At 40.4% G+C, this 27,698-nt stretch overlaps 1 protein-coding gene across 2 annotated transcripts; it reads right to left on the reverse strand.

Annotated features, from left to right (window-relative positions):
- Window positions 1–8,952: 8,952 nt before the first annotated feature.
- POPDC3 (popeye domain cAMP effector 3) lies at window positions 8,953–25,821 on the reverse strand. 2 transcript variants are annotated; one of them, XM_073893715.1, is made up of 5 exons: window positions 25,624–25,821; window positions 12,725–13,081; window positions 11,632–12,368; window positions 10,535–10,643; window positions 8,953–9,409 (listed from the first exon to the last, which is right to left on the reverse strand). In XM_073893715.1, exons 3-5 carry the CDS (start codon window positions 12,114–12,116, stop codon window positions 9,128–9,130), a joined length of 876 nt encoding a protein of 291 aa, XP_073749816.1. In that variant the 5' UTR covers window positions 12,117–12,368; window positions 12,725–13,081; window positions 25,624–25,821; the 3' UTR covers window positions 8,953–9,127. The 2 variants fall into 2 exon arrangements, with proteins under 2 accessions (XP_073749816.1, XP_025716225.1); XM_025860440.2 differs by lacking the exon at window positions 12,725–13,081.
- Window positions 25,822–27,698: the final 1,877 nt, after the last annotated feature.

A 27,698-nucleotide genomic window follows, 5' to 3' on the forward strand; every position in this document is an offset into this window, starting at 1 on the left:
TTTATCATTTGGCATAAAAACTGGTAAACAAGATGAATTTTTTTTTAGTCCAAATCAAAGGTATTCGGTACAATCTAGAACCACACAAAATGGTTGATGGTATTTGGTTTGAAAACCACCGAGACTGTCACACACTTTTCTAGGAGAACAAGGTCGTGCTTTGACAAGGTATGGATTTTAGAGTCGAGTCTCTAAAGTCTGGGAAGAATAGAAATACTTTGGGAAAGCGTATGTTCGGACAGAACACCAGCTTGGCTTCCATGCCATGTATAAAACTCTTCGCACTCAGTTGTACTGCCCGCCACAACTTAGGGATTTCTTAGTATTTTTACATCAACTACATCAAGTTATCTGAAGAGAAGTGTAATGAATATATTATAAGCTCAGAAAATGGCATCTAAAAGCAACAAAGCGTTCCAAAGTGAGCCGGGAAATCTCGCAGATGACTTTATGTGACTGTTTTAATGAATAAATAAAACTTCAGTACCCAGAAAATGTATGTTGAATAGCAAAAAAATGTAGTAGAAAATATTGCTATTAATGACCATCATAAGATGAAATCATTAAAAATGCCTTGGCATTTAGTACTTACATTATTAATGGTTTATGTATTGGTGTGTGATTCCCACATGTTTCAAACTGGGGTCCCGGTTGGCTCCTCAAAACAAAACTGGATCCTAGGCCCAAGCAGGTACCCCCAGAAAAGCAGGTTCAAAAGTCTGGCTCCAACCACTGTGATGACCTCTCTTGTGTTTTGTCCTTTCCCTTTTGGGACTTTCTAGAAATTCATAGACCCTCAAACCCTGTCTACGAATGCCCAGTTAAGCACCTCTACTTTTCTCAAATTACAGAAATGTGATTCTCTCGAGCAGTTAGTCTCTAACTCTGTTATGGCTTTTATCACTTGCTAGCTTTTGCATATTTATGTACAAGTCTATTTCTCCTTTTAGGTGGTAAGTTTCTGGGGGGTAGGAAGTGTGTTTGAATTATCTTTCATATCTCCATGGTACTTAGCATGTGATTTGCATATATTTGGAACTCAGTAAATATTAGTTGATGGAATAATCAAGTGCATTTGTTTCAAGTACTATTATTCCCCAATAGAAGAAATGCTAAATATTTTAAAATTTGTTTTACAGCTTAAGTTATTCTGAATGGGCAAAATAACAAAAGAAATATATACCAACATATTAATAGAAGTCTGGTTGGAGTAGTGGAATTATTGTCTTTATTATTTACTTTATTCCAGCTTACCTATAATATGATCACATTATTTTTCTAATAAGAGGAATAAATAACAACAAAATGACACTTAATGTTCTACTAGATTGGATCACTATTAGAATTATGGTGACCTCTCCATCATAACAGTGACACCTCCCTCCCCTGTCCAGCCTCATCCCCTCCCACCTACCTCTCCTCCCCCTTCCCATCTCGCTGATTTGTGATGAACAGGAACAAGGTGGAAAAGATAGGTTTGGAAGGAGGAGAAGAGACGATGGTTTAAGCCTGAGATGTATTCATTCATTCATTTAGAAACATTGAGTGGTCTGATGGTGAGAAATGCCTGGGGTCAGGGTGCAAGGGAGGAAGAAGGCAGAGACCTCAATGTCAGAGGCATGGGCAGGACCAGCCACACTCTTGGGGCCATCAGCCCAGCACCCCAGAGACCAAGGGGCCAAGCAACATTGCAGTCCATCCAGAGAGGACTCAAGGGACAGAGAGAGGCCAAAACACCACTCCTGCTCTTCCATGAGGCCTTGTAAACTTGCCTCTGCTCCTAGAGCAAGGAGAGAAGCAGGAAGACTGACAGAATTATTTTAAATGACTGTTTAAAAGGGGAAGAAACTACTTTAAGTCAGGATCAAGTATTTTCTGCCATCACAGGGAAGAGGGTATAAGAACGGGATGAGATCAATAACAGGTTCTAAAAAGGTGTGTTTTGCACATGTCTGACCACTGTTTTCCCATTTCATATCTCCTGCACGTTTTACTCCTTTTCCTCAAAAATAAATTTAATGAGTACTTAATGGTTTTTGCACAGTAAAAATATAATTAGAATAAAAGTATGGAATCTGGCTTTCGGTGAGGTTAGACACTCTACAAACTATATTTCTGAGAAACATGAAATACAAAAACTGTTACATTATTTATCATTTAAAATAGAATTAGTCTCAGGGGACACAATAATCTATCGCAAGTTTCCAACACAAAGAGGCTCTAAGCTAAATCAGCTTGCAGATTTTCAAACCCAGAGAATGATCTTGGAACCCGAAAACTAATAACTGTGCATTCTGGACAAATGTTTAAACTCAGTTCAACAATATCAGCAAGAAGAATGTGGCTTTGAAGTCACTTAAAGTTAGACATGCAGAAAAAAAATGATATGTAGAAAAAAATGATATTATTACAGGTCTTTAATTTTATTCCATGAGAAAACTACTGATGGCACTGCACGGTCGAAGTCCAATTGGGAGGGGGAATCAGTGTTAAAATTCAGATATGGATTCAAGAATAGATGCAATTACTTTCCTTAGATTCAACAAATATTTACAAAGCAGCTACCATGTACCAGGCACTGTTCCCAAACAGATATAGACTAGTAGGGGAGTTTGAAAAGAAATTCCTTTTCTCAGAAAAATAGATATTGTGCTCATATATTGGCTAAACTTTGATCTCAGATGAACCAATTTCTATCCCATAGTAATACCCTGTTCTTCACAAATGTCCACTTACACTGCACCAAAAGATCCTTTTGTACCTTGGAGACCTCGCTGGCTACTATTTGAGGATGTTTCCAGTTACAAAATTTCACCGTGCATATAGTTTTATTCCATCTTTGAAAAGAGAGAAACAGCACTACAAGGGGACACTAAGTTAATTTACCTATAAGTGGGGGGGGTGGCACATAAAGATTGGAAGTCTTCTCAGTAAAATTTCTGGAGAGATCACAAATAAGACATGGAAATATCTGGGGGTGGTGCCTGGGTGGCTCAGATGGTTAAGTGTCTGCCTTCGGCTCAGGTCATGATCCCGGGGTCGTGGGATCGAGCCCCACGTCGGGCTCCTGGCTCAGCGGGGAGCCTGCTTTTCCTTCTCCCTCTGCCTCTCTCCCTGCTCAGGCTCTCTCCTCTCTCTCTCTCTCTCTCTCTCTCTCTGTATCTCTGTGTCTCAGATGAATAAATAAAATCTTTAAAAAAAAAAAGACATGGAAATATCTGAAATGATAGGGGACAGAACCAAAATTTAAAGAATTATTTAAACTGCCTCCAAGAAGTTGGGTCGTGCTCTTTCTTTATGTAAACATGTAGCCATTTGAAGAGGATTACATTTAATTACACATTTTATTTGTAAACCACATTTGAACTTGAGCAAGTTGCTGATGGTTCTGAAGAAGAAAGGTTCATGTTTAGATAGTTTTCCCCGTGCTGTCACCAACAAATTCAGCAGACATGTAACCAGCATTTTGACTTTGACTTTTCTTTCAGTTCAGATTGGGGGCGTTGTTTTTTTTTTAATTTTTATTTATTTATTTTTTTAAATTTTATTATGTTATGTTAGTCACCATACAATACATCATTAGTTTTTGATGTGGTGATTCATGATCCATTGTTTGCGTGTAACACCCAGGGCTCCATGCAGTACGTGCCCTCCTTAATACCCATCACCGGGCTAACCCATCCCCCCTCCCCGCCAAACCCTGTTTGCTTCTCGGAGTCCATAGTCTCTCATGGTTCGTCTCTCCCTCCAATTTTCCCCCTTCATTTTTCCCTTCCTTCTCCTAATGTCCTCCATGTTACTCCTTATGTTCCACAAATAAGTGAAACCATCTGATAATTGGCTTTCTCTGCTTGACTTATTTCCCTTGGCATAACCTCCCCCAGTCCCATCCACGTAAACATCAACATGGATGGGACTGGGGGAGATTATGCCAAGGGAAATAAGATTGGGGCGTTTTAGTTCCCTTCAAGTCACTCAGCAGCATGGTCTGTGTAGCGGGCAAAATGCAAGCACACTGGCTGATTTGGAAGAACTGGCTCAAGTTGAGTGTCACCACTTACTGAGATTCAGCCTCTCTAAACTTTATCCATAAAGTGGGATTCTTTCAAGAAACAAGTAAATGAAATAATATGTGGGCATGCTTTTTAAACTATAAAGTATTAAATAGATGTAAGATACTGTTTTGTAATTCTATAATTTGGAAGATAATTTTATATTTAGTAAGAGTGGTAATCACAAGTTAGATGACTCGAAGCATCTCATGTTATATCAAGTGGGGCTACAATCCTACTATAAAAGTATGTAAAAACAAATAGTTTTGGAATCCTATAAAGAAAATAAAATTATATTTATAAGATTACTAAGGCTTGAATTGAAACAGAATAAAGGGAAAAATGATAGTTCAAGACACAAATGATCAGTTCTTCAGGGGGAAAAAAGTTCCCTGTCAATCTTTAATAGCTAGCAGGTTTTAAAACTAGTCAAATTTAGCATAATAATAAAACTTCAAATTATGTTGAAACCATGCTGATGTTACATGCAAATGTACAATCCAGCATTAAAATGATGGTAACACTCATAGTGAGATGACCAAGTGCTAAAGTAATATTTCAGTCTTGCAACATCTTTTCATTATTGTAAGATTTTTGAACTTGAAATAATACACAGTTCTATCAAATTGAACTTGTATTTTATTATAAGAAGTCTATATGATACTGCTATTTGTATTTTTTTATTGATATGGGGGTATTAAATTTTGGTAGAAGGAAGAAAAGTAAAGGAATTGGCTCACTGATGGCCCACAGTTTAGTAAGCTGTCATGTGCTAAAAAATGATATTAATTTGGGAACACCATTTCTGAAGGTTAATTTCTTCTATAACCATGTGTCATATAGCAATGTGGAACCCAGTTAGTGCAATCCGATGCCACATGTATATTTATGTCCTTGGTTAAACCAGGAGTCTTAAGTACATGATGTATAACGTATTGCTCTTATAATTTGTATTGTCTGCTTAGTATGTTTCTCTTACGGCTCTTGCCAGCTAGGTTGGGGGATTTCACTTAGTAACTGCTCTGTCAAATCAATTCTGTCCTTCTCCTTCCGTGCAATGTAACAAAATGACATCCAAAGCTTATCCAGATGAGCAGAGAGCAACTGAATTGCCTTCTGCTCCTTTGTTGAAGGGGAGAGAAAATTCCTCAACCCGTAAGTGCTGAGAGAGCATCATGCTATTCTTTATGGTGGATTAATTTCAGCACCATGAGTTCCTAGAGGTGCAGAGTCCAGGGCAAATCATACTGGTGCTTTGTATGGAGGTCAAATCAAGTTCAAAAGACGAGCTCCTGAGGGGAACGGGAAGCCTCCAGATATCCAATTGCAGTGAAGGCTGTGCAAATGGGGCCGGCAGCCTCTAGGAACTTGCCTAGGTGACTGGGGTGAGTGTTTATGGGCTCGTTTTAAGCCACTTCTTTTCCCCCTCAGGCTGCTTCTCAGGGTTGTTCCTGACCACAGAATTTAGGACAAAATTACAATCACCCCAATTACTTTAAGTCACAGGGATAACTCTTGACTAGGATCAGCTTCGCAGGCATGCAAAGGGCCTCAGGCTTACAAAAGCCGTGCATTTGGTTCAGTGCTCTACTTCCTCGGTCTTAAAATTCTTTATACTTTCTGAACAAGGCACTTCATTTATTTTTGCATATACAGATCTTGTGTACAAAGCCATAGAGCATTTTTAACACAAGAAAACAACCCGTTCCTCATCTTATTGCCCTTTGACCAGTGATAAATGAATCAAAGGGATTTAGGGCTGGAAACAATTAGGCTGAGATGAAAATGAGCCCAATTTTTAATAGAAATTAAATTTAAGATATTGTGCTTCAGGGGTACTTTTTATTTGGATATCTGTGGTTTCCTCTTTCTATCTCGACTAATCAGAGTATTTTGAGAGAACAAAATGTGGTTTGTTAGACATTTCAAACCAAACATACAGGGCATATACATAGAGATTAGTAGAGGGATTTTGGTATTTTGTATTGTTGTTGAAGTGAGAACACCTGGGTGCAAACCAAGGTGTTGGATAATCGTGCATCCGTTCTACTGAGGAGGGCTGGTGCTAGCCCTACCCACATGTGTGAAGATGGTGAGGTTCAACTCCGTACCTCCTCTTTCAATATCCCGTTAGCCTGTTCTGTTTGTACTCCTTCCTCTTCAGCATAAGAATGGTTAGATTTCTGGAAAAATTGTACGTAAATTCTTTTGCTCCCTCTGCCAACGTGATTTAAACTAAAAATCTACATCCCATTTCTATGTGGTTTGTTCTCAGTTGATTTTCATGGTTAGAAGCTCTCCGATAAATAACACCTGTGAAATTATTAGCTGGTACCAACTTAAGGTGTGGATTCTCCTTAGGATGGTGTGTGCTTTAATACTGGAAGGCCTTCAGTTGTACTGAGCAGAGAGCTGCCATTGTGTCTGCTTGTGTCATGGATGCCCATGATAGCCATGTGGGGCTGGGAGATAACCCCTCCAACTATTCCTCTAGTTCCCGCTGAACTTGATGAGTTCAATAGCTCATCCAGACTAATGATTCAGACCTTGTCACACTGTCCCACTTACAGCACATGCTAATGAACAGAAAGATAATGTACCTTCCATAACCCCAAAACTTCTTCCCCCACCCTTCTTGCTCACTTGGTTTCCTGGTCACCGAGAAAACAAGTAATTATGAGAGAACGTCCACGAGCTCCCGGGACATCTCTCATTTGCCAGCAACTGTGCTCCCACGTGCTTTCTGCCTGCTCTCCTTCCTAATGACTGACTGTCCATGTTCCTGCTTAAGGTCACTGGATGCCATCATCACTCACCTGCTCAAGGGCAACCCTCCAGCAATTCACCCCTCTCTCCTGGCTCATTCCCATCAGCATACAAATATGCCATTCTTTCTCTTACCTTATATACAATGATGAAAAACATCTTCTCTCTTGACCCCACTTCCTGCTCAGGCTACTGTTCATTTCTGTTTCCCTTCACATCAAAACTCCTTGAAAAGCTTACTTGTACTTGCTTTTCCAATTTCTTGCCTTTCATTTCCCCTCAACCTACTTTAGTCAAGTGTTTGTTCCCAATTACTGCACTAAAACTGTTCCTGTCATGTTCACCAGTGACCTCCATGCTGCTCAACCCCATGGTTTATTCTCAGACTTCACAGCACCTGACCTGTCGGCCACATTTGAGACAGTCCATCGCTCCCTTCTTCTCGAACACTTTCTTCACTCGGCCTCCAGGACATGACGCTTCTGGTTTTCTTCCTACCTCCCTAGCTGCTCCTTCTCTTGTCCTTTGCTGACTCTTCCCCATCTCCCTGTCCCCTTAACAATGGAGTGCTCCAAGGAAAGGTCCTCCCAACAATTTTCCTTCTGAATCTACACTTACTGTGTGTAGTTAAGTCTCATGGCTTTAAGTATTATCCGTAGGCGACGTACTCTCAAATCTCTCTCTAGCCCAGACCTTTCTCTTGAACTCTAGACTCATCCAACCATTTATTCTACTTCGGTGTCTGGTAGGCATCTCACACTTAACCCTGACCTTGCATTCCAAGTCCGCTCTTGCTCCCCTCCCCCACCAGTCCATTCTCACCGGGCTGGCCAATGTGATTCTATTGAATTTATTAAATAAGGTAGATCACACCACCCTTCTATTTAAAACTCCCCGGTGGCTTCTGGTCACTCTCAGAATAAAAGTCAGAGTTCTCACCATGACTTATTAGGCCCCACCCAATCTGCCCCAAATTCTCTGCCTTCTCTCTCTAGTGCTCATTCTTTTGTAGCCGTGCTGCCTTCTCTCTGTTCCTGTCCATGCCGACAGGCCTTCTCATTTGCCTTTCTCTCTACTCCCCCAGATTCCTCATTCCCCAAGTGTCTGCATGGATTGTTCCTTTGCTTCCCTCAGTCTCTGTTCAAACATTATCTTCTCATTCAGGCCTTCTTTGACCATCCTATTAAAATGACAATGCCCCATCCTACCCACTGTCCCTAATCCCTCTCTCTCCATGGTGACACTCTTTCGAACTCTAGGTTTTTGTTTTATTATCGGTCTCTCTCACCCCAGAATGTAAGTTCCATGAGGGATGGAATCTGTTACCTGGTGTATCACTAGTGCTCAGGTCAGCACCTGGAGCCATAGTAGGAGCTCAATGCATATTTGTTAAATGCATGATGATTTATCTTTCTACCAAAGAACATGGTCAGCTGGTGATCTCCAGAGAAAGAACCCGTTTTCTGAACATAGGGATCAGACGGAGGATCTGTTAGCTCTTCTTTACAATGTCGAAGGGACTCCCGCGTTTGTGTGGTGGGTAGAGCTTTGGCTATGAGTCCCTTGCTGTCCAGTCAGACCATTCACACTTGCACTTTTGGCTAACCATGTGAGACTGAAATACTGTGCAACGCTTTTACTATTTGTTCCTGGGTATTCTTTTTACTCTGTAATTAGTATGCATGTCTTCCATGAAATGCCTCTTTTCCAAATGTTAATGACAGACTGAGCTGATAAATTATTTGTTGCAATAAACTAGCCTTCAAGATGGACATATTTTCATCTCTTGCATGTATTTTACTTTCTAGTCATATTAAATAACTTCACATTTAAAATAAATAATCGCTGCCCATCACAATAATCCACCTTGCTTTCATCAGAGGTTGTGGCAAAAAGTGAATTCTGGGAACACTGATGTGGACAGTCACAGCCCACTCTCATGCTGAGAGTACTTTCTGGCTGCTTCTTGAGAAGCAAAGCCTAACTCAATAGGGCAAGATAGCAGATTTGAATAAATCTGAGGAAATATTTGAGAACACAAAATTTCATTCTCCCAGTTCTGACATAGAAAAGGAGAAATTGCCCACAGTTGTTCATTCTCCACCTCCCACCTTATTCCAATAAGAAATACAGAGAAATTTGTAAACTTTATTCATGATGCAGAAGTTGAGATGAGTAAAACAGCCGACGGTGGCATCTTGCCTCTGTGTTTGATTTGTAAAAATGTTAGTGAGCACGATTTTCTGTGTTTCATTTGGGGAATGATGAAGAGGGTCTTTTCTATAATTATAAAACTTCCAACTTCGATGTCATTTATCACAATACTGCCTGGAATTCCGGAAATGTTCTGTCAGGGGTGATTTGCGTATTTTTGGACTTGACATTTGATAGAAGTTGGGTAACCGAATATCGTAGTGGTATGTTTTTCCTGTATATACCCTGTCATTCAAGGCATAGAGTTTATCTGCAATGTCACTGCCAATTAAAACTGAAAACAGGCGGGAGATGTAACGATGCTGAGCGAAGAGCAAATACAATTTCTTTCTCCTCCAAGACACATATCGACAATCAGTTTCTGCTGTGAGGGTTACCTAAAAAAAAAAAAAAAGTAAGGCCACATAAAAAAACAAAGATTAGGAAGCAAGAAAAATTCTGCCTTTTTTATTGGCCCCAATTTTAAATGAATTTTACTTGCTACTCTCTTAGGTTAAAAAAGCTCACTGACTCACAATATATTTTAAAAACGGGGAGAAACTACAAAATGTCTTGCTACATATATAATTTATAACATGAACAATCACAATATTGTGCCCATTTCCAATTTCCCTCTTTTCAAAATCTGGGTGTCTATATTTTGCCTTTTACTGACGTGAGAACTACTTGATACTAAAAAATAATAAAGTTGGCTAATGTTAGAGAAGTAGTTCCAAGTCAGTCCCGAAGACTGCAGACATTTAACTCTGTTTCTGTGGCACGAAATAGAATTTATTGACCTATTCTGCATATGTATATGAATTTGTATTTGCATACACACATGAATGTTACATGTATGAATTGTAGGAAAACAAAATACCATAATAGAATCCACTGAAGTGATTATCTTTCGAAATTATCAGACACAGCAGCAGAGCAGTGACAGGAAGTTTAGCATTTTTTTTTTTTTTGCTAGAAAACAACTAAAATCTATTAGCATTTTAAATTTTAAGAATCCCTCATTTTGTAATAAGGGCAGACTTTTAAATTCTTGGTGTTTTTCTCCACCTTGTCAGTGGCAGTGTTTAGTTTATAGTCAAATCTCAATTAATTATATTTTAATCTCCATATATGCAGCTAAGCAAAGGACAATTTAAGAGCATCTATCATGGACTCCTTTCTGTCATATACAAGGCCCATCCCTTTTCTTGTTGCTGGACCTATACAGTGACAGTAATCAGCAAGAGTCAAACAGGGCTGGGAAGTCACACATGCTGCAAAGTGCATTCCAAAGTTGAATATAAATTATTGCTCTGTCATCTGCTGTTTTGTTTGCTTATTTTTATTTTTTATTATAATATATATTTTTAATTAACATAAAATGTATTATTTGTTTCAGGAGTACAGGTCTATGATTCATCAGTCTTACACAATTCACAAGCGCTCACCATAGCCTGTTTTTAAACAAATGTCTATCTGTTTGGAATAGGTGGTGTTCACTCTGTGGTCTAGTTACCCCTCACCTGAAAAATGCCTTCTTCTGTGGGTCTCAATGAGTCCCATTCCGGAGAGTCCAGGAACTGGAAGGGGAAAATGTAATGCAGAAATTCGCCATCAACCGTCACTCTGATCCTACCCAAACACAAAGAACATCATTCATGAGAGAAGGAGAAAGCAAGCCCATAATTGGAGGCAAGGGGGAGGGAACAGTATTTCATATCTCCAGTGGTCTTTATGGCTTTTAAAATTTTGTAGGATGAAATATTAAATTCACACATTACAGTAAGTGACAAAATCTCCTGTAAGATTCATGTACTGATGTTCCTCACACAGTTAGGATTCTGGAATATTGGGTGAAATTCATCAGACGATGCATCAAGGTATACATTGATGGTATGTGCCCATTTGTGTGTATATATTATACTTGAAGACAAAGTTCCAATGCACACAGTTGGATTTTAAATTAAGTAGGAAAACACTGAAGAACATAAAGGAGTGGCACTGTAAATACCTCTGTAGACTAATATTTAAACTTTTTAAAGGCATGGAATAATCACATTATTGTTTCCATTAAAGTTTCCCCAAACTTTCTGTTTTCAAAGTTTATATGCATAGAAATATAGATATAAAAATTATATATGGTGAACCCCCTGCTTCTAGCAAGTGGGCAATTCTAGAATTTACTGAAGAAAATTGATCATTACAAAACTTAAATGTTCTCTATTCCTTAAAAGAATGCCCTATCACAGTCTATTTAAAGTACTTTGCATGCCAACATAAGTATTCTATTAATTCAAGCTGGCATCATCCTCTTCTTGACTCTCAGTGATTAGCTTGGAAACAAATAGCATATCCAGACAAACCCATTTGTACATTTGATTTCTAAGAAGAAATATTAAGGCTCTCAATTATATCCTGCTTCAGGTAAATAACAGCATGTACTCTAAATGCCTATGTCCATGACTCATGTATGTGTCGAGGGGTTTCTCATGCCTCACGGTGCTAAAAACCACCCAGGACTGTGCTATGCTGAGATGGAAAAGTGTAGCAGAAAGAAACACCAGCTAGTAACTAATACAAAGGAAATAACTAATATAGAGCAAGCACCAAGAGTACAAACCTTCCCGAAACAAGCAGGGAGAGTTTATCAATGGAGGTTTTCCCCTGCATGGCATAACAGTGTTCCTTTTCCAAAGTAACCACTTCAGAGCTCAGAGCAATTGTTCTGAAGACGGGCAAAGACGTCCCCAGAGGCTGAAAAAGGGAGCTGTACAATAGCTGGAATTCTCGGGAAAAAGTTATGCTGCGAACTTGATATGCAATGTGAACAAATTGCATGAAGCAGATGACAAACAGTACAAAATTCCAGGAATATATGTCAGCTGCACAGACATCTACCCAAGCCCAGACAGCAGAGCAGAGAAAACCCAACCCCAGCAAACTGAAGACGTAAAGGAGCCCGAAGAATCCACTGCCGCCCATGAAACCTACTACAAATAAAATACTGGCAAGATGATAAATGGCTCCTTCGGCCTCTTGCTTCCAGGTGGTGCAGACTGGGTGTTCATCTATCAGGTTCTTCCATAGACTTGAATTTCTCTCCATGGCTGTACTTCTGTCTGGTTCACTTTTCAGTTGACATTTGATGATATTGAAGCAAGTAATTAAGTCCTTTGCTTTTCCATCCTCAGAGTTTCACTACGTCTTTATAAAACCAGAGACAGCCTGGACACTGGGGTTGTAGTGATTAAGGGTTTTGTGTGTATGGATCTTGAAAACCTAAAAATCCCATGCTAGCTTCTTTAAGTACATCTGGGCTCCTGATTCAGATCTAGTCCACAAATATTTTGTGGTTTCCTGGACAAGAAAAAAAAGAAGCATCTAATTAAAGAAGGAAAATTGAGAGGTATATTTAAGTGAATCACCAGCATTCCTATTCAAGTTGATATGCTATTTTCTACGAAGTTAGAATTTTTTTTAATTTTATTTTGACATAATTATGTATTTGCATTAGTTATAAGGAATAATACAGAGAGGGCACAGATGCTGTTAAGTTTCTAGGATAGAAGATGTATATTTTTAGGGTTATGCTTAATAATAATGATAAATTATTTACTGAAATTTTAGCATTTGTTAGAATTAGCTAACTACATATTCTGCTAGAAAGCTAGGTGCTATCATCAACTCATCTTCGTAACAATGCCTTGGTGTACCTCAGAATCTCTTGGGACAGTGACTAAAAATGCAGATTCAGAAGCGGTGTGCAGGCGTACGGAGTCAGAATCTCTGAGGGCGGGGTCGGGCCTATGTGCCGGCCTCTTGACAATCTCCCCCACGATTCTGAGGCATCAGTCCATGGCCTTTCATGGCCCACCCTCTGAGAGATACTGTTTGACAATGTTATTCACTCTTCACAGATGAAAAATTCGACACTTAGAGAGGCCAACTAATTTATCCCAGGTCACACAGTGGTCGGGGTAGAGCAGAACTTCTGTAGGGAAGCCTCTACGCTGGCTCCAATCATGTGGCTTCTCATGAAAGAGATTTTAAATTAGGCACTCTAAAGAGCCCTAAGGAAACAATAAACATGAGAAACACATACTTAGGAGTCAGATTTTAAAAGCACAGAGTAGACTATGAGTATGTTTCATGAATTAGATCAAAATTATTTGAGAAATATAAATTCAGATCTACCTTACTGTATTAGAGACTATTTCAAGTTAAATCTGTACCCATATAACTAAATAAATAATATTAAAATTCCTGCTACTTACACATTTATTTACCAGATGGTCAAAAAATGTTACCGATTTGTTCCTCTGCACATATATTCTCTACCCTTTGAGCCATATGGTAAAAATGCTAATGTGTGATCTGAGTCAGGAGAGATTTAACCAGGATGATAGAGCTGTAGGATATGTATCATTTATCCCCAGGTTTCTTAACAAGAAATAGTTTCAATGTGAAGCATTCATTAGATTGGATTTTTAAACCACAACATTCAGAAGCCTTGCACTTACATGCTATATTTAGTGTTTTTATTTTTGAGATAGATCATTTCCAGAACACCTGTTAATAAAATATCGGGTATCACAGATCTTGTCTCATAGAAAAAAAAAATACACACAGAGAGGTGAAAATGACTTAGCTGAAGTAAAAAAAGGGAAGAGTATAATCACCAACAGAACCAGAAATGGAAATAAAGGAGCCACTGTTGTTGGAGTTCCTGGTTCTTCATCCTGGATAGTGATTCTTTCCTCAGCAAGTAAGGACTTTAAGAGCATCACCAGGTGAATCATTAAAAAAAGAAGGAAAAAAAAAAAAAACCACAGACCTATAACTTATATTGCTATTTGTACTTAAGCTACTTTCAAATGTACTTTAAACATCCCATGCCCCCTAAATCCTGCCTCCCCCCATCACTCATGTGAGATGATGTGATTCGGGGCAGACCAGCACCCCGAACGTGTTTACTTTCTCCTCTTTAAATGCAACACAAAATTATATACTACCGGATAGTCACAACAAAGAAAAAAAATTTTTTTAAATACAATGAGTAGTGAGAACTGCAGAATACCAGACTGCAAATGTCAGTCTCCCTGCTGTTTTACTTTTAAAACTAGGGTATTTTAAATTAATCGGTTCCTCAGGATACCTAACACAGCCACTAAAGCCAATATTAAAAAGCACTGCTGCCAGAGCTCTGAACTTTGGTTTGACCTTCCTTAAAAATTTATAATCCTCAACAAAATGTTAAAATGATGCTAACAGAGAAAGGCCATGTAAAACCTCTGTGGCAATGCAGAAGGGAGCTTCTGGGAATCTTGTCCCCTGACGATCCGGACTTGGGGGATAGGCTGGGCCACATCGTTCCAGGAGGGTGACCCATTATGATCATCAGAAGAACTGCGCTTCCGGCCCTTTCCAGCGGCTTCTGTTTCAAGAAGCTGCTACCAAATCATCTTCCTATCCTTGATACCGTAGCACTCAACACAGCAACACAGAGTGCTGACTTGCCCTGATTAAATTACTCCACACCCAGCCTTTCTCCCCTCGGTGTGTTTTTATTCAGTCACCAAAACAGATGTATTTTATTAGAAGAGAAAGAACTGACAGGGGCAGGTGACGGGCATGAGTGTTCCTCTGATATGGGCCAGCAACACTCCATGACTGAACATGATTCATCAACCAGCTGCCTGCTGGAAAGGCCTGAAGGCCTTAAGTCATGTTTTTGGGTAAATAAATGTTGAGATGCCAAAGTGGCACGATGGATTTCTCCGGCAGGAAAGCCCATCTTCCCCGCAAGAGAAATTAGCACATGGAGATACAAATGATGGAGACAAAATTAAGTGCAAATAAACACAATAATTCCCAGTTCCCCCCTTTTTACTCCTGAGGCTGTGAGCCCCTGAGTTATAGAGGAATGAGGACATTTAAAGACAGGTACACGGATGCTCCATGAAATAGGATGGAGACTTGGGACCAACTGATTAAGACTAGCTCAGAAATGGCGTTTATCTGTTCACAACCTGAGCATTTATTATCTCATCGCGTCACACTTGTTGCCACGAGGGAGGCAGAATCTAAATCATCATGCTCTGCTTACCAATGAGAAAAGCAGGGCACAAGATTGGCTAAGTAGCTGGCTTGAGGTAAGAGAGGCAGGAAGTCCCGGGTAGGAGTCCCTGTCCGCTCAGCGCCATGCCCTCACCAGCAGGCAGGGCCACGTCTCAGGCTCTGAATCGGATATGAACGTGTTGGGAGACAGCGGGATATTCTGTCAGGACTGGTTTGCCAGGAAAACAATAGTCCTAACACTGAATATTTAAGAGCTGCCATAGCCACATGTACCGCTCAATCCGTAATGCTTACCATCGAGCTAGGGAAACAGACCTAGAAAGCCACTGATGACATAATTGGCTGTATTATTATTCAACACTGACTGACTTCCTCTCTTAGCTTCTGAAACTCCTATGGGGCAAAGACAACTGTTTCTGTATTTCTGGCACTCAGGGAACGTTGATTGGACACACTGGTATCCAGGTACAAGCACTCTGCCTTCTCCAGGCCTACTCTCTATCCGATTTAATGGATGTTCTAACATCTTCCGTCACCCAGGAGAAAAGAAGTAGGGAATATCCCAACATCCAAGGCATTTCGGCACAAAATCACTAAAGAGGTGGGACACTGCTTATTTAAATGTCTGGCACAGCTCCAAATTCATAGGGGAATCCTTTTGTCTTCATAGAAATTGAGCTCCTTAAGAGCAGTTGAATTTTAATCTGATTAAAAAACAACAACTCTTGTAGCTTGTGGCATTGCATTAGTTTTGGTTGCTAGGCAACCCAGGAGATAAAAATTCCATCAATATTCTACTCATTAATTGGAATAGGTCCTAACTTTGGTATGTGTTCCATATGCAAAATAATCATTTACTTAAAGCTGGTTTCTCTACTTATCCTCAAGGAGGTACACTTACTCAGGACCTACATGCCAGGCGTATTCAAGAATTATGTCACTTAACCTTCACAACAACCCCACTGAGAAGGTACTATATCTCCATCTTACAGTTGAGAAAATCGAAACCCAGAGAAGGTAAGTAAATTGTTCAAGGTCGCATTGCTAATCTTGGGACTAACATTCCACCCAGTCCTGCCTGATTCTGAAGCTCAGACTAAATCACTTTTATTATTCTGCTTCCACAGTACCAGGATTTAGAAAATGTAGGCATTCATTTCCTCCTTGCTACTTAGATGAACTCAGGCATGTTTATTCATCAGTCAAGCGGAGGTAATATCACCTGTTCTGTCCACTCTAAAGGGTGCTACAAGACTCAAATGAGGAAATCTATATTAAAACTTCTTGGCAAATTTAAAAATAATATAGAGATGGCATCGCTGTACTTGTTGCTTGTATTTTACAGAGCGGAGCCTTTTGGAGAATTTAGTTTTTAAAAGCTTTCTTTCACCCAGAGGATTACAATTGAATACAGAAATGCAAATATTACTTTTGGTGGCTACCCAACTTTAAATTTTAAATTCTAAATTTACTCATTCCTGCAGGGGTGATCTCTGTTGTTCTTCCCTGTGTCCTGACCTCCTATGGCTGACTGGGGTACCCCCATAACCAACCCACCCTTGAGTCTTTACTTTCCAATGGCCAAGAAGCCAGTCTCTGGAAGACAACTACAGTCTTCTGCCTCAGATAAGTGTTTAGAGCTTCTCAGCAGGGATCCTCAAATCACTGATGTTAAGTGTCACCTGGGTGGCTTGTTAGAATGTCCCTTCCCTGGGCCCATCCCAGAATTACTGAGCCAGGAAGGAACCCAGGAAGATGCCCTTCTGATAAGCTCTCAGTTGATTCGTACGCACATTAAAGTTTGAGGGCCATTATTTTATGCTGTTCCTGCATGATTATTGAATTATCCTTGTTTGTTTGCAGGACCTCAGCTTTGTTTCTTCCTGGCTGACCACTGGCTGTCCTTCTATGCAGATTACTCTTGTGCTTTTGATCTCTCACTGTCTGCCCAGGACGGTAGTGCTGGTGCTAACGCTCCATTCTGTGTCTATTGGCTCAGTTCACACTGTTAAAAGAAAGGTTCTAGTCTTAGCCGTGCCCCTAAATAGCTTATTAGACCTGTTTCCTCACTGGTAAAATGGAAGTGTTGGACAAAACAGTGTGAGGTCCTTTTGGCTCTAAAATAACATGACCCTATGTGATAAGGAACAGAAGATTTTTCCTAGCATGGGTTAAAATATAGAGCTGAAGAGTGGAACTGAATTACTGCAGGTCTTAACACCAATTTTATGATTGAGGACCCACTCTAGAGACCACTTATTTAATTACCTATGGACTGTGGCGGGGCCCAGGCACTGGAATGTTCTAACATGCAACCAGGGTTAAGAACTATTAGGGGGTGAGGTGGAGAGACACCAGAACTGTCTGTAGGGTAAAGGACCTAATTTTAATTCTTACTTTGAAGGAGCTGGAAAGGCACATTTTGGCCTTGTGTGTTCTCATTCCCATGCTTTGCTCAGGTGGGGAGGCATTTTCCTTCCTTGCCACTCATCATTCCAAGAGGGTTCAAGGCTTGTGGATATTCTGCAGCAGCCTTTCCTCAACAGGGTGGCCTGAATTTGCACCTTCTAGCTCTGAATTTTTATGGCCTTTATTATCTGTCAACATGGCTTCCATCACATGTTATATTGACCATAAATAATACACATGTAATATGTAATATGTATTATATATGGTCATTGGTCATATATATTTGGTCATACAAATGTCAGCTTTATTGGTTGGTTATTTTACGTATGTGTGTATGGAAACATATATGGAATTTCCCTCTGTCTAGAGCACAGTGAGTCTTCAATAAATGTTCAATGACTGATAAGGATAACAATGCTCAGGTATAAATGCAGTGTTCAGATTAGTTTTGGAACAAGTAAGAAGCCCAAGTGAGATCTGACTAATACCTGAATCAATGATTTAGATGTTGGACTAAAAGAAAGGAAAACATATATTATACTATGAGGAAGAAGTGAAAGGAAGAAGTGTCTCTATTGAGACAGAGGAACAAAGAAGGGTTAAAGACCCTTTGGAATTTTAAGAGATCCCAAAGTTTGGAAAGAAATCAGAGGAAAGGGGAACACGGTTTTATCCTCAATTAACCTGATACTCTCGGTCTAGCAACAGAGTTCACAGCAGAAGATAAGGGGCAGGACAGAGAGATCTTTAATAGTTACTATTACACAGGACAATACTGAAGAAAGCCTGGGATTGGCAAGATTAGCTAGAAAGCGAGTGCAGAGAGAATGAGAGTTGAAGTTAAATGCCCATGATCCAAGGCCTTAGATAGAACTCTAGAGTTGTGCTGTCCAATATGGTAGCCATTAGCCACATGTGCCTGGTCTGAATTGAGATGTGTTATACACATGGATTTCAAAAAGACTGAGCACAAAGATAGAGTATGTCATTAATAACTTTTATGTTGACTATATGTTGAAATGATTATGTTTCAGAAATACTGGGTTAAATAAGACATTAAAGTTAATTTTGCCCATGTCTTATTTTTTTAATGTTGCTACTAAAAAATTTAAAATTATGTATGTGGCTTGCATTATATTTCTCTTGGACAGTGCTGGTCTAGAGCCTCTCAAGTAACAGAGAAAGGAAATGAAAAAGACTTGGCATGACACTGTGCAAACAGTGCATATGTATAATGTATAAGTGTATAAATATGGGAGAATTATCTAAGATTAAGAACAGAGAGTTGATATAAATGTAAATGATATTGGCTACAATATTCATATGCTACAATCATCAGATGTTATCTGTGGCATAGATGTCGCCATCTGGTTTCTGCCTACATAGGTGGCCAGCCCCACTATAGTTCTTGGCCTCTTTATCCTACCAAGGAAGTCACTACTTTGTCCTTTTTCCTTAGGAGAATTACACTTTCCCAAGCAACTATATCACGTTGTTTCATTTTCTCATTTCATCTTCTCATGATACCTCATGGAATACACTGGAAATCCCAGACAGATAATCTCATAAATTTTGTAGTGGAGATTGATTTATGGCCTTCTGGGTTCCAGAGGGTCTGTACCAGCCTTTGTTTTCATGTAACATATGAGTTTCTTCATGCACCATTAGGCTTCTGGGCTGGAATATGCCTTTGACTTTCCATACCAATGAGAGCTTGGCTTCTCTTGAGACTCGAGAAAATTAGAGAACATGCCTACACCCCATGCTGGACTTCTCTGATTCTCTTGTCTTCGCTAAAGTCCATTTGATTACCTGCAGCTGTGTCTGATTTCTCACTTTATCGCATAAGCAGAATTGTAAGATGGTCCCCAAGATTCCTGTCTCATTGGTGCACACATGCAATAATTCTCTCTCCTTGAGTGTGGCAGACCTGTGAATGGGATGGGACAGATACTCTCTTGATTAGGTAACATTATATGGCAAATGGTGCTGGAATAATCACCTGTGATTATTAAGCTATATAAGGTTGTAGGACTGGAGAGGGATTGAAAATTGGAGAGTCATGTTCCTCCTGGCCTGGAAGAAAGCAAACGCCATGTTGTGAACTGCTTATGGGGGCCACAAGCCAAGGAATGGCCAGCAGTCTCTGGGAGTTGAAAGAAGTCCCCAACTAACAGTTACCAAGATAATGGGAATGTCAGTCCTACAACCGCAAGGAGCTGAATTCCTCCAACCACCTGAAAATCTTGGAAGAGGTCCCTGGACTCCAAATGGGGAATGCAGTGAGGCTGACACCTGGATAGCAGGCTCTCAACACTCAAGGCAAAGGATCCAGTTCAGCTGTGTCTGGACTCCTGACCCACAAAAACTGTGCGATGATGGATTTGTGGTGTTTTCAGCCACTAGTCTGTGGTACTGTTACAAAGCAGCAGGAAACTAATACACACAATTATGAGTACTTACTATACATGAGACTTTTCATTAATAATCTACATTTTATGATGGAGTTGGAAAACAGATGTATGGAGAAGAAGACACTCAATCTTTGCTAGATTTAAATCAGGAAAACCGGTTAAGAAAGTAATACTTTTGAAGAATAGTATCTGGAAAACAAGACACTAAGAAGAGGCCCTGGGAATTACATGTAAATTCACTATGGTTACCAGCAACATAGTACAGGTTCTCCTTCAGTGGAGTCACAGACAGCCCCAACACTGTTAAGCATTTGGACACATGGGCAATTTCCAGAATAATTATGTCATTCATATACAATCTCCAAAATGCCTGGAATACCAAGTTTCCTTGGGTGGGCCTTCCAGCTTGGTTCTTTGTAAAATTGAGCCATACGTATAGGGCAAATACTTGATCTCTCAGACACCTCTAGAGATTAACACTCAAAAGACAGACTACAGAAACTCAAATAGCTCTGTAAATCTTCTAGTTGTGTGACTCCACCACGTTCAGATGAGTTGAGCAATGGGAAATTAATGCAATATCTAGTTGCCATCTTCTTGAACTTCATTGACTACTATTACTGCTACCACCATTGCTACTACCATTTACTGAGCACTTACTGTATGCCAGGCATGTTTCTAAGAATCTTAAAATATTACGTCATTTAATCCTCACAACTTTTTGAAATATATAGTTCTATTGTCCCTATTTTACAGATGGGAAAACTGAGGTATAGGGAAGTTAGGTTGCCTAAGGATACACAAATGATAGAGCCTAGAATCACTCCCAGGCAGACAGATGCAAATAATAACATACTGCTTCATATACAGTTTGAATCTAAATATCTGGACTTACTGGAACAAATCAACAACATTCTTGTTTTCTCCCTTCAGTTCTAGATTCAATGAATTTAAATGTCTTCTTAAGAAATTACAACTTTCTGAGCAACACAGGGATAGGAAGGTCAGTCCCGTGTTGAATCACTCAGTGTCCTATAATTCTTCATTTGATGAAACAGCAGTAAACCTCTCCTTCTCAACCATGTCATTTGATTGCTTTTAATAAACAATCCCCATGCTCTGCTCCAAGTTCCTCTGACTTCTCCTTAAACTGGAAATGGTTAAAGGCACAAGCAGGCTTTTGAGCAGTTGCTCTCATGTCATGCCATAAGTCCACCAAAGATTCATGCTGAAAAATGCAAGACAAGCTGGATCCATGGATCCATTAAACAGTCTTTTCTTGATATGAATCAAAGGTAGACACCTTCACTTCCTTTTCCTCCAAGTGACTTATATGCAGCAAGTGAACTCACCTTTCTATGTTATTTAGTTCAGGTTCTCATGTTTCTTCCTGACAAACATGCGTAACAAGCTCATGTGATCTAGCTAACTGGTTAGAGTCTCTCTTTTTCATTTTTTTCTGGCTAAATAACCAGGTGGACCACACACCAGGGTCAGGGATGTTTGAAACCACCAAACCAGCCACTACTAGTGCTAAAAGGAACACTTCTGCAGGGTATGGAGATTTCCTTTCAAGGTGTTTGCACAGATATAGGAGCTTTCTCTTTGATTGTGGGAGACCATTTTCTGTTTGGTTCTCAACCCACATGTTCTACAATCTTTCCATTTCTTCTATTTCTTTTGGCCTTGTTTTTCTTGACTTTGTTATACTTGAGGGTATTCCAACCATAGATGTTCCTCTTATTTTGGCAGCGCTGCCTGTGGATAAGCAATGTAAATTATTCCCTTGTTTCTGCTGGAAATACACATATTCTCCTGATTCTTTTGAAATGTTTGATTATTTCAAGTTTCTCTTCAATATTGAAGCCTTCCTTTTGCGTGCACTATTTGACATGTTGAATCAAGAGGCTTAGACATTCTTGGGATGCTGAAGGGGTGTGTTTTTATAGAGAAAAGTTCATCACTGCAAAAGAATAGCAGAACACAATCTTGCAGGATAACCTGTGGTGAACCAAGGTAGCCGGCAGATGTTTCAGGTGTATGTGTATTTGTGTTTTGTGTATTCCTACATGGCTTAACTCAGCTGGTTATAGTTTAACGTGTTCACATGGTGTCCTGGCTGAGTAAATGATGCACGAGCAAGCAAAAAATCTCTGCTATGCTCAAATTGTTCCCTAAGATTTCCATTGCATTGACATGATGCTTAATTTCAAAACAAACATTATAAGATAATTGACTGTGTCATCAACTTTCAAATGGCCAGGAAAATATTAATTAATATGCAATAATTTGATAAATCCCTGCCCTCCTGGAGCTTGCGTTTTAGTGAAATTCAAATGTTGATACAATTTAAGCTTACTTTCAAATTATGAGATCTATTTTAAATAGCTAAAAATATCTTATATGCAAATAAACCTAAGCTACTTAAAACTCATTTAAAGTCAGTTATTGCATAAAGTTTTAAATAAACACTACATTTTAAGAGACTGTCTAAAGTCTCATAAAGCAAAATGCAAATAAGCTTGTTTTCTAGAATGTCCGTCAAAGATTGAAAACAAACATTAGACAAACCCTAGAACATTATTTGTGTCCCCGGAGTAGCATGTTACATATTAATACATACGAATTAGTTAATACGTGATCTATAGCCATCTATACACTTAATGTTAAAGATGATTTCTGGATAGTGGGATACTTTTGTCTTTGTTTGCATTCTTTATAACAATTTTATAAAATAAGGTGATTTTATATTAATTTGAAAATTTTTAAATACAAAAATTTCAAAGAATTAAAGTCCATGAACCCAATGACTAGAATTAACAAACATCACTGCCATTGTAAAAATCTTTTTTAGAATAAAAAAAATTCCACAAAAATTGAAGATCTCCATGGATGGTTCTCAAGTACTATTTCCCACCCACTCACTCCTTATATATAATTGTGTTTATCCTTCCAGGCCGTATAGAACAATTTTTAAATTGCAATTTAAAATGCAGTGTAAGATTAGAAATGTATCTTATGTGTTTTTTCCAGATCCATGCTTAGTTTTTTTTTCTGATTAATAAACATATACAAAGACAGAGAAAATACTAGATATTAAATCTCCACATACCTATTATCCAGATTCAACAATTATCAAGATTTTGCTACATAGAGTTTTTGAATTTGAAAGCAAAAACTGTAACTAATGTTCATCCTATAGTTTGTTCAGTTAGTAAGCAAACACCTGTTAAGGGAGACAGGGAAAATTACAACTAGTTGTGTTCTTACTATGTCCCAGGCACCAGGTCTTCCATTTACTGACCCATTTAGGAGTCACAACACCTCTGCAACCTCAGTAGTTTTATCAGCATTGTTTGGAGTGAAAAACGAGGCTCAGAACAATGAAGATTCTTGCCTAGGCTCAGCCAGTTGATTGTCTTTCTAGAACCAATTTCAGACTGTGTGTAAGAGCCACCAAAGGTTATTATTCTGTTGAAGAATATAAATGAAGAAGAACAAAATGAGAAGGTCTCACTTTGGGTCTGTGTGAATCAATCCCTGTATTCTTTGGGTTGGAGGGCGATCCAGCATTGTTATAGGGGCTTCAAGTCAGCAACTTTCAGTTATTTAATTTTTTAAAATGTCTATTATGGGACGCCTGGGTGGCTCAGTTGGTTAAGTGTCTGCCTTTGGCTCGAGTCATGATCCCAGGGTCCTGGGATCAAGCCCCGCATCGGGCTCCCTGCTCAGCGGGGAGCCTGCTTCTCCCTCTGCCTGTTGCTTCCCCCTGCTTGTGCTCTCTCTCTCTCTGACAAATAAATAAAATCTCAAAAAGAATAAAAATACCTGTTATAACTTTTACTTTAAGACATTCTCCTGTAACTACTTGGATAACATAGAGAAACATTTTCCCTTTTCCTCAAAAAAAAAAAATCTAAATGATTTAATATACTCTTGTCAACTCTTACTTACTCTCTATAGCTCCTAATCCTAGTTGACCAACAACCGTAATTACAAAAGCCAATTTCAACTGCAATTTGCAGGCTTGCAGATCAATCTATTATGGATATTTTCCAAAGCAGTTTTGAAACTTCTTGCCTGCCATGTTGCTTACATGTTGTTACACTCATACACTACAACCAACACTTCATAACCATTCTTGATCTTGACTATTTCAAAATAAGCAGACGTGAATGCTCTAGTGTGTCAATGCTCTTAGGCAGCTTGTGGTTAAGAAGCATGGGAGTTTGGTTTTCCAGGACACATTTTGATTTAATAAGCATAGAATGTCACCATTTAGAAGCACAGGATGCACAATGATTCAGCTATTTTGAGACACGGTTGAGATTAAAGAAACTCAACTCTCCAGTGTCTCCCAGTTTACAGGTTTAAATTTTAGGACAGAAAATGTCTTACTCTACATTTCAATTTGTATTTGTATCCTAAATTCTCCAGTCTTCAGGGAACGAAAAGAGCCTTAAAATCATCAGGGATCAGCCAGACCTCTTCATTCTGCAAATGTGGAAGGAGGTCCAATTTTGGTTTTGTTTGTATTTTGTTTCATGTAGTTCTCGTTTGGTTTTCTTTTGCCGCAAAGAACAATGCCAAGTTACTGTACTGTCACACAAGGGATATGACCATGCAACACTCCCTGATATTAAAAATAACAGAAAAGAGCCACCACTAAACCTTAGTATGAACCAAGACCAAAAATTTCTTAAGACTGCCATAAAATGAGATTGCTGTGTCCAAGCTTGCAAATTCAAAATACCTAACTAGAAGAGTTAGAATAAAAAGTCAGGAAGGAGGAAAGATTGTCCCATTCTAGATGTTTACTAAATCAAGTTAGATTATGTTCAAAAGTGGGCTTCTAATTCTACTTTTCCATTTATTATTAGTAGAACATTATAATGTTTTGCAAATGTCTCTTTGGCTAAAACAGTTTTTTGTTGTTGTTGTTTTGCCATAGCCCTATTATTGTATTTTGATTCTGTGCCTTTAATCTTTTCCTTAATACAGACCCTCAAAATGTATTATACCTCTGTAACCGACCTTGGTGATGAGGTAATTTAGTGGTTTTGTTTCTTTCCTTACTTCTTTTTTTTTTTTTTAAAGGTGGATCCCCAAATAGAAAAAACAGGTCAGCGTGACCTTTGATGAGACAGCTTTCGCGTGTCCCCAACTCAGTATGAAACACTGACCCTAGTCATGCCCTTAGCAGAGAGGGAAAGGAACTCCCAACCGCTGCACTTCCCCATGAAACCTAAGACCGTCAGGGCCCCTTGGACCAGCTTTTCTCCCTCGAAAATCTGGCCTCTTTCTTTGGGCTCCAAGGTGCCTGGGCAAGAGTGGGGCTAACAGAAGATCTGGGGGAAAGATTCGCCTGTAGGGCGAACGACTCGAGTTCCCAGGGGCCGATGCGCGCGGAGCCCTCAGCAGCGGACCCCCAGCGGGCGGAGCTGCGAGCGGCGCCACCCGGCCTCCGGGGCTCGAATTGGCCAGAGCGGAGCCGGGAGCGGAGCTGCGGTGCGGCCAGCGCGGCCAGCGCGGAGCACAGGGCGGCGAAGCAAAGGCGCTCCCGGGGGGTCGGCGGCCTCGCAGCCCCCACCCTGGGGCGGGGCCCGGATAGAAGCGGCGCCGGCAAAGTTGCAGCAAAGCGCGCGTGGTGCAAGGGTGCGGACAGTTGTTGGGAGGTGGCCGCCGAGGCGCCCCCGGGCTCCCCTCCTTACCTTTCCTTCCCCGACCCTGCGCAGAGCTCCGGCCTTGCGCCCACATTAGTTTCCCAGCCGAACGCGCTGGGCCGGGCTGGCCGGCGCCGAAACCCCCGGCGTCCCGCTGGCGCACTCCTCGCCGCCCACCCGGCCGGTGTCGGCCCCGCGCCGGGACGCGCAGTGACCGCAGCCCACTCCGGAGCTCGCGCGGCGGCGCGGGCGGGGGCCGGGCACGGGCGCGCGCCCCGGGGCGCAGCGGGGAGAGCAGGGAGGGAGGGGGCGGCGGAGGCCGCCGCGCCGGGGACCCGGCAGTCGCAGCCTCCCGGGAGCAAGCGGCGCGGCCACCAGCTTCTAGGACTGCCCATAAATCTAGCGGCCGCTGCGAACCAAACTTTGCCAAGAAGGGTTTCCCGAAGTCAACACTGATCACGGTTAGAAAACAAACGTGGTATTCCCTGTTGTGGGAGAGCGATGGAACTGACTACTGAAATGAAAAGCAACTGTATGTGTGCCCTCTCACTCCCGCACCTCGCCCCCCACCCCAACACACCACAAACAAAATGAGGAGATAAATGACCAGAGTGGGGATGAGAATATTTGGGTGCATGGGACAAAGAAAAGTCAAATCAATGGATATCTCAAAAAAAAAAAAAAAAAAAGAAAAAAACCAACACAAATGGGTGAAGAGCAGAAACAACCATGGAAGGAAAAAATTAAAAATACAAATGATAGAAAATGTTCAAATCAATACTAAGCCAAATGCATTTTTCCTCCTATGAAATTAGTGAAGTTTTGTTTTGTTTTGGTGATCAAACCATAGGGTAGTCGGTGAGGGACCAGTGAAACACACACCTTACTCAAGGATTTCGTCTCCCTTCTCTTAACACCCTCACTTTTACTTCCTATACGCATGTTGGTGACATTGATTCCAGAAGCAAACATTTATTGAATAATCAATGTCTCTTTTCATCCCCAGAATAATTGCAAAAGTAATTCATACAACTGCCTCCTGGTGTTGACACCTTTGGGGGATCCCCTCCCTTTGCAGCAGTTGGGACCAGTGACTTGCTTATAAACAATAAGTATAGCACAGGTGATGGATGTCACTCCTGTGACTACCTTACATTACAAAAGACTCTGTCTTGCTAGCAGACTCTTTGGAGACTTTCATCTCCGGCTTGATGAAAGAAGTGGCCATGTTGTTCCCAACATGGCAGGAACTGTATGTGGCCTCTAGGAGCTGAAAGCAGCCTCCAGCCAACAGCCAGCAAGAAGCCAGGTCCCTCTGTTCCACAAACACAAGGACATGAATTCTGTCCATCATTGAAGTAAGCTTGGAAACAGATTCTTCCCCAGTCAAACTTCCAGATGTGAATGCGGACCAAAGAACACCTTAATTGTGGCTTTGTGAAACCCTAAGCTGAGGACCCAGTTAAGTCGTGCCTGACTTCTGACCCACCAAAATTGTGAGTTAATAAATGTATACTATTTTAAGCCATTTAGTTTGTGATAACTAATGCAGCTTTTATGTGTTGTTTAGATATTCAGCCTATTAGTACATACAGTGTTGTCCCTTCTTTGGTAAAATTTTATGTTAAATATTGCTGCCCTTTTGCATTATGATTTTTCTCTTTCTTAATCCTTCCCATATGTGTCCCTGCCTTGATCTTCATTGCAGAGGCTCTATGAAACAAAAACTCCAATGAAATGGTACCCTATAGATCCCCTGGGATTTCTGGCTGCATTTCTACTTCAGAGATCACATGTCCATGATCCACAGCCTCCCTCCCTTCAGGTCCTTTGGGACATTCTCTTGACTAAATCTCTGAGGCTGGGCAGAAACACAGTCAACTCAGCTCACACAACTCAAGCTGCAACTGCAGTGTGAGGAATACCAGGGTGAGAACTAGGAGCAGATTAAGCGTGAAACCAGGGTTCATTCAATCCACTTATCTTGGGAAAGCTTTAATTTGAGGCTTCTAGAGTCTTCCTTTTTTCCTTCTCCTTGACATCAACGTGTTCCTCCTCTAAGCCTCCATCCCTGAGATATATGCGTTTACTTGTTAATTGCCCCTACTTCCAGATGTGAATCC

The sequence above is a fragment of the Callorhinus ursinus genome, unplaced genomic scaffold (assembly GCF_003265705.2).
Source record: "Callorhinus ursinus isolate GAN/ISIS: 27379988/994484 unplaced genomic scaffold, GSC_fseal_2.0 scaffold6, whole genome shotgun sequence".
Taxonomy (NCBI): domain Eukaryota; kingdom Metazoa; phylum Chordata; class Mammalia; order Carnivora; family Otariidae; genus Callorhinus; species Callorhinus ursinus.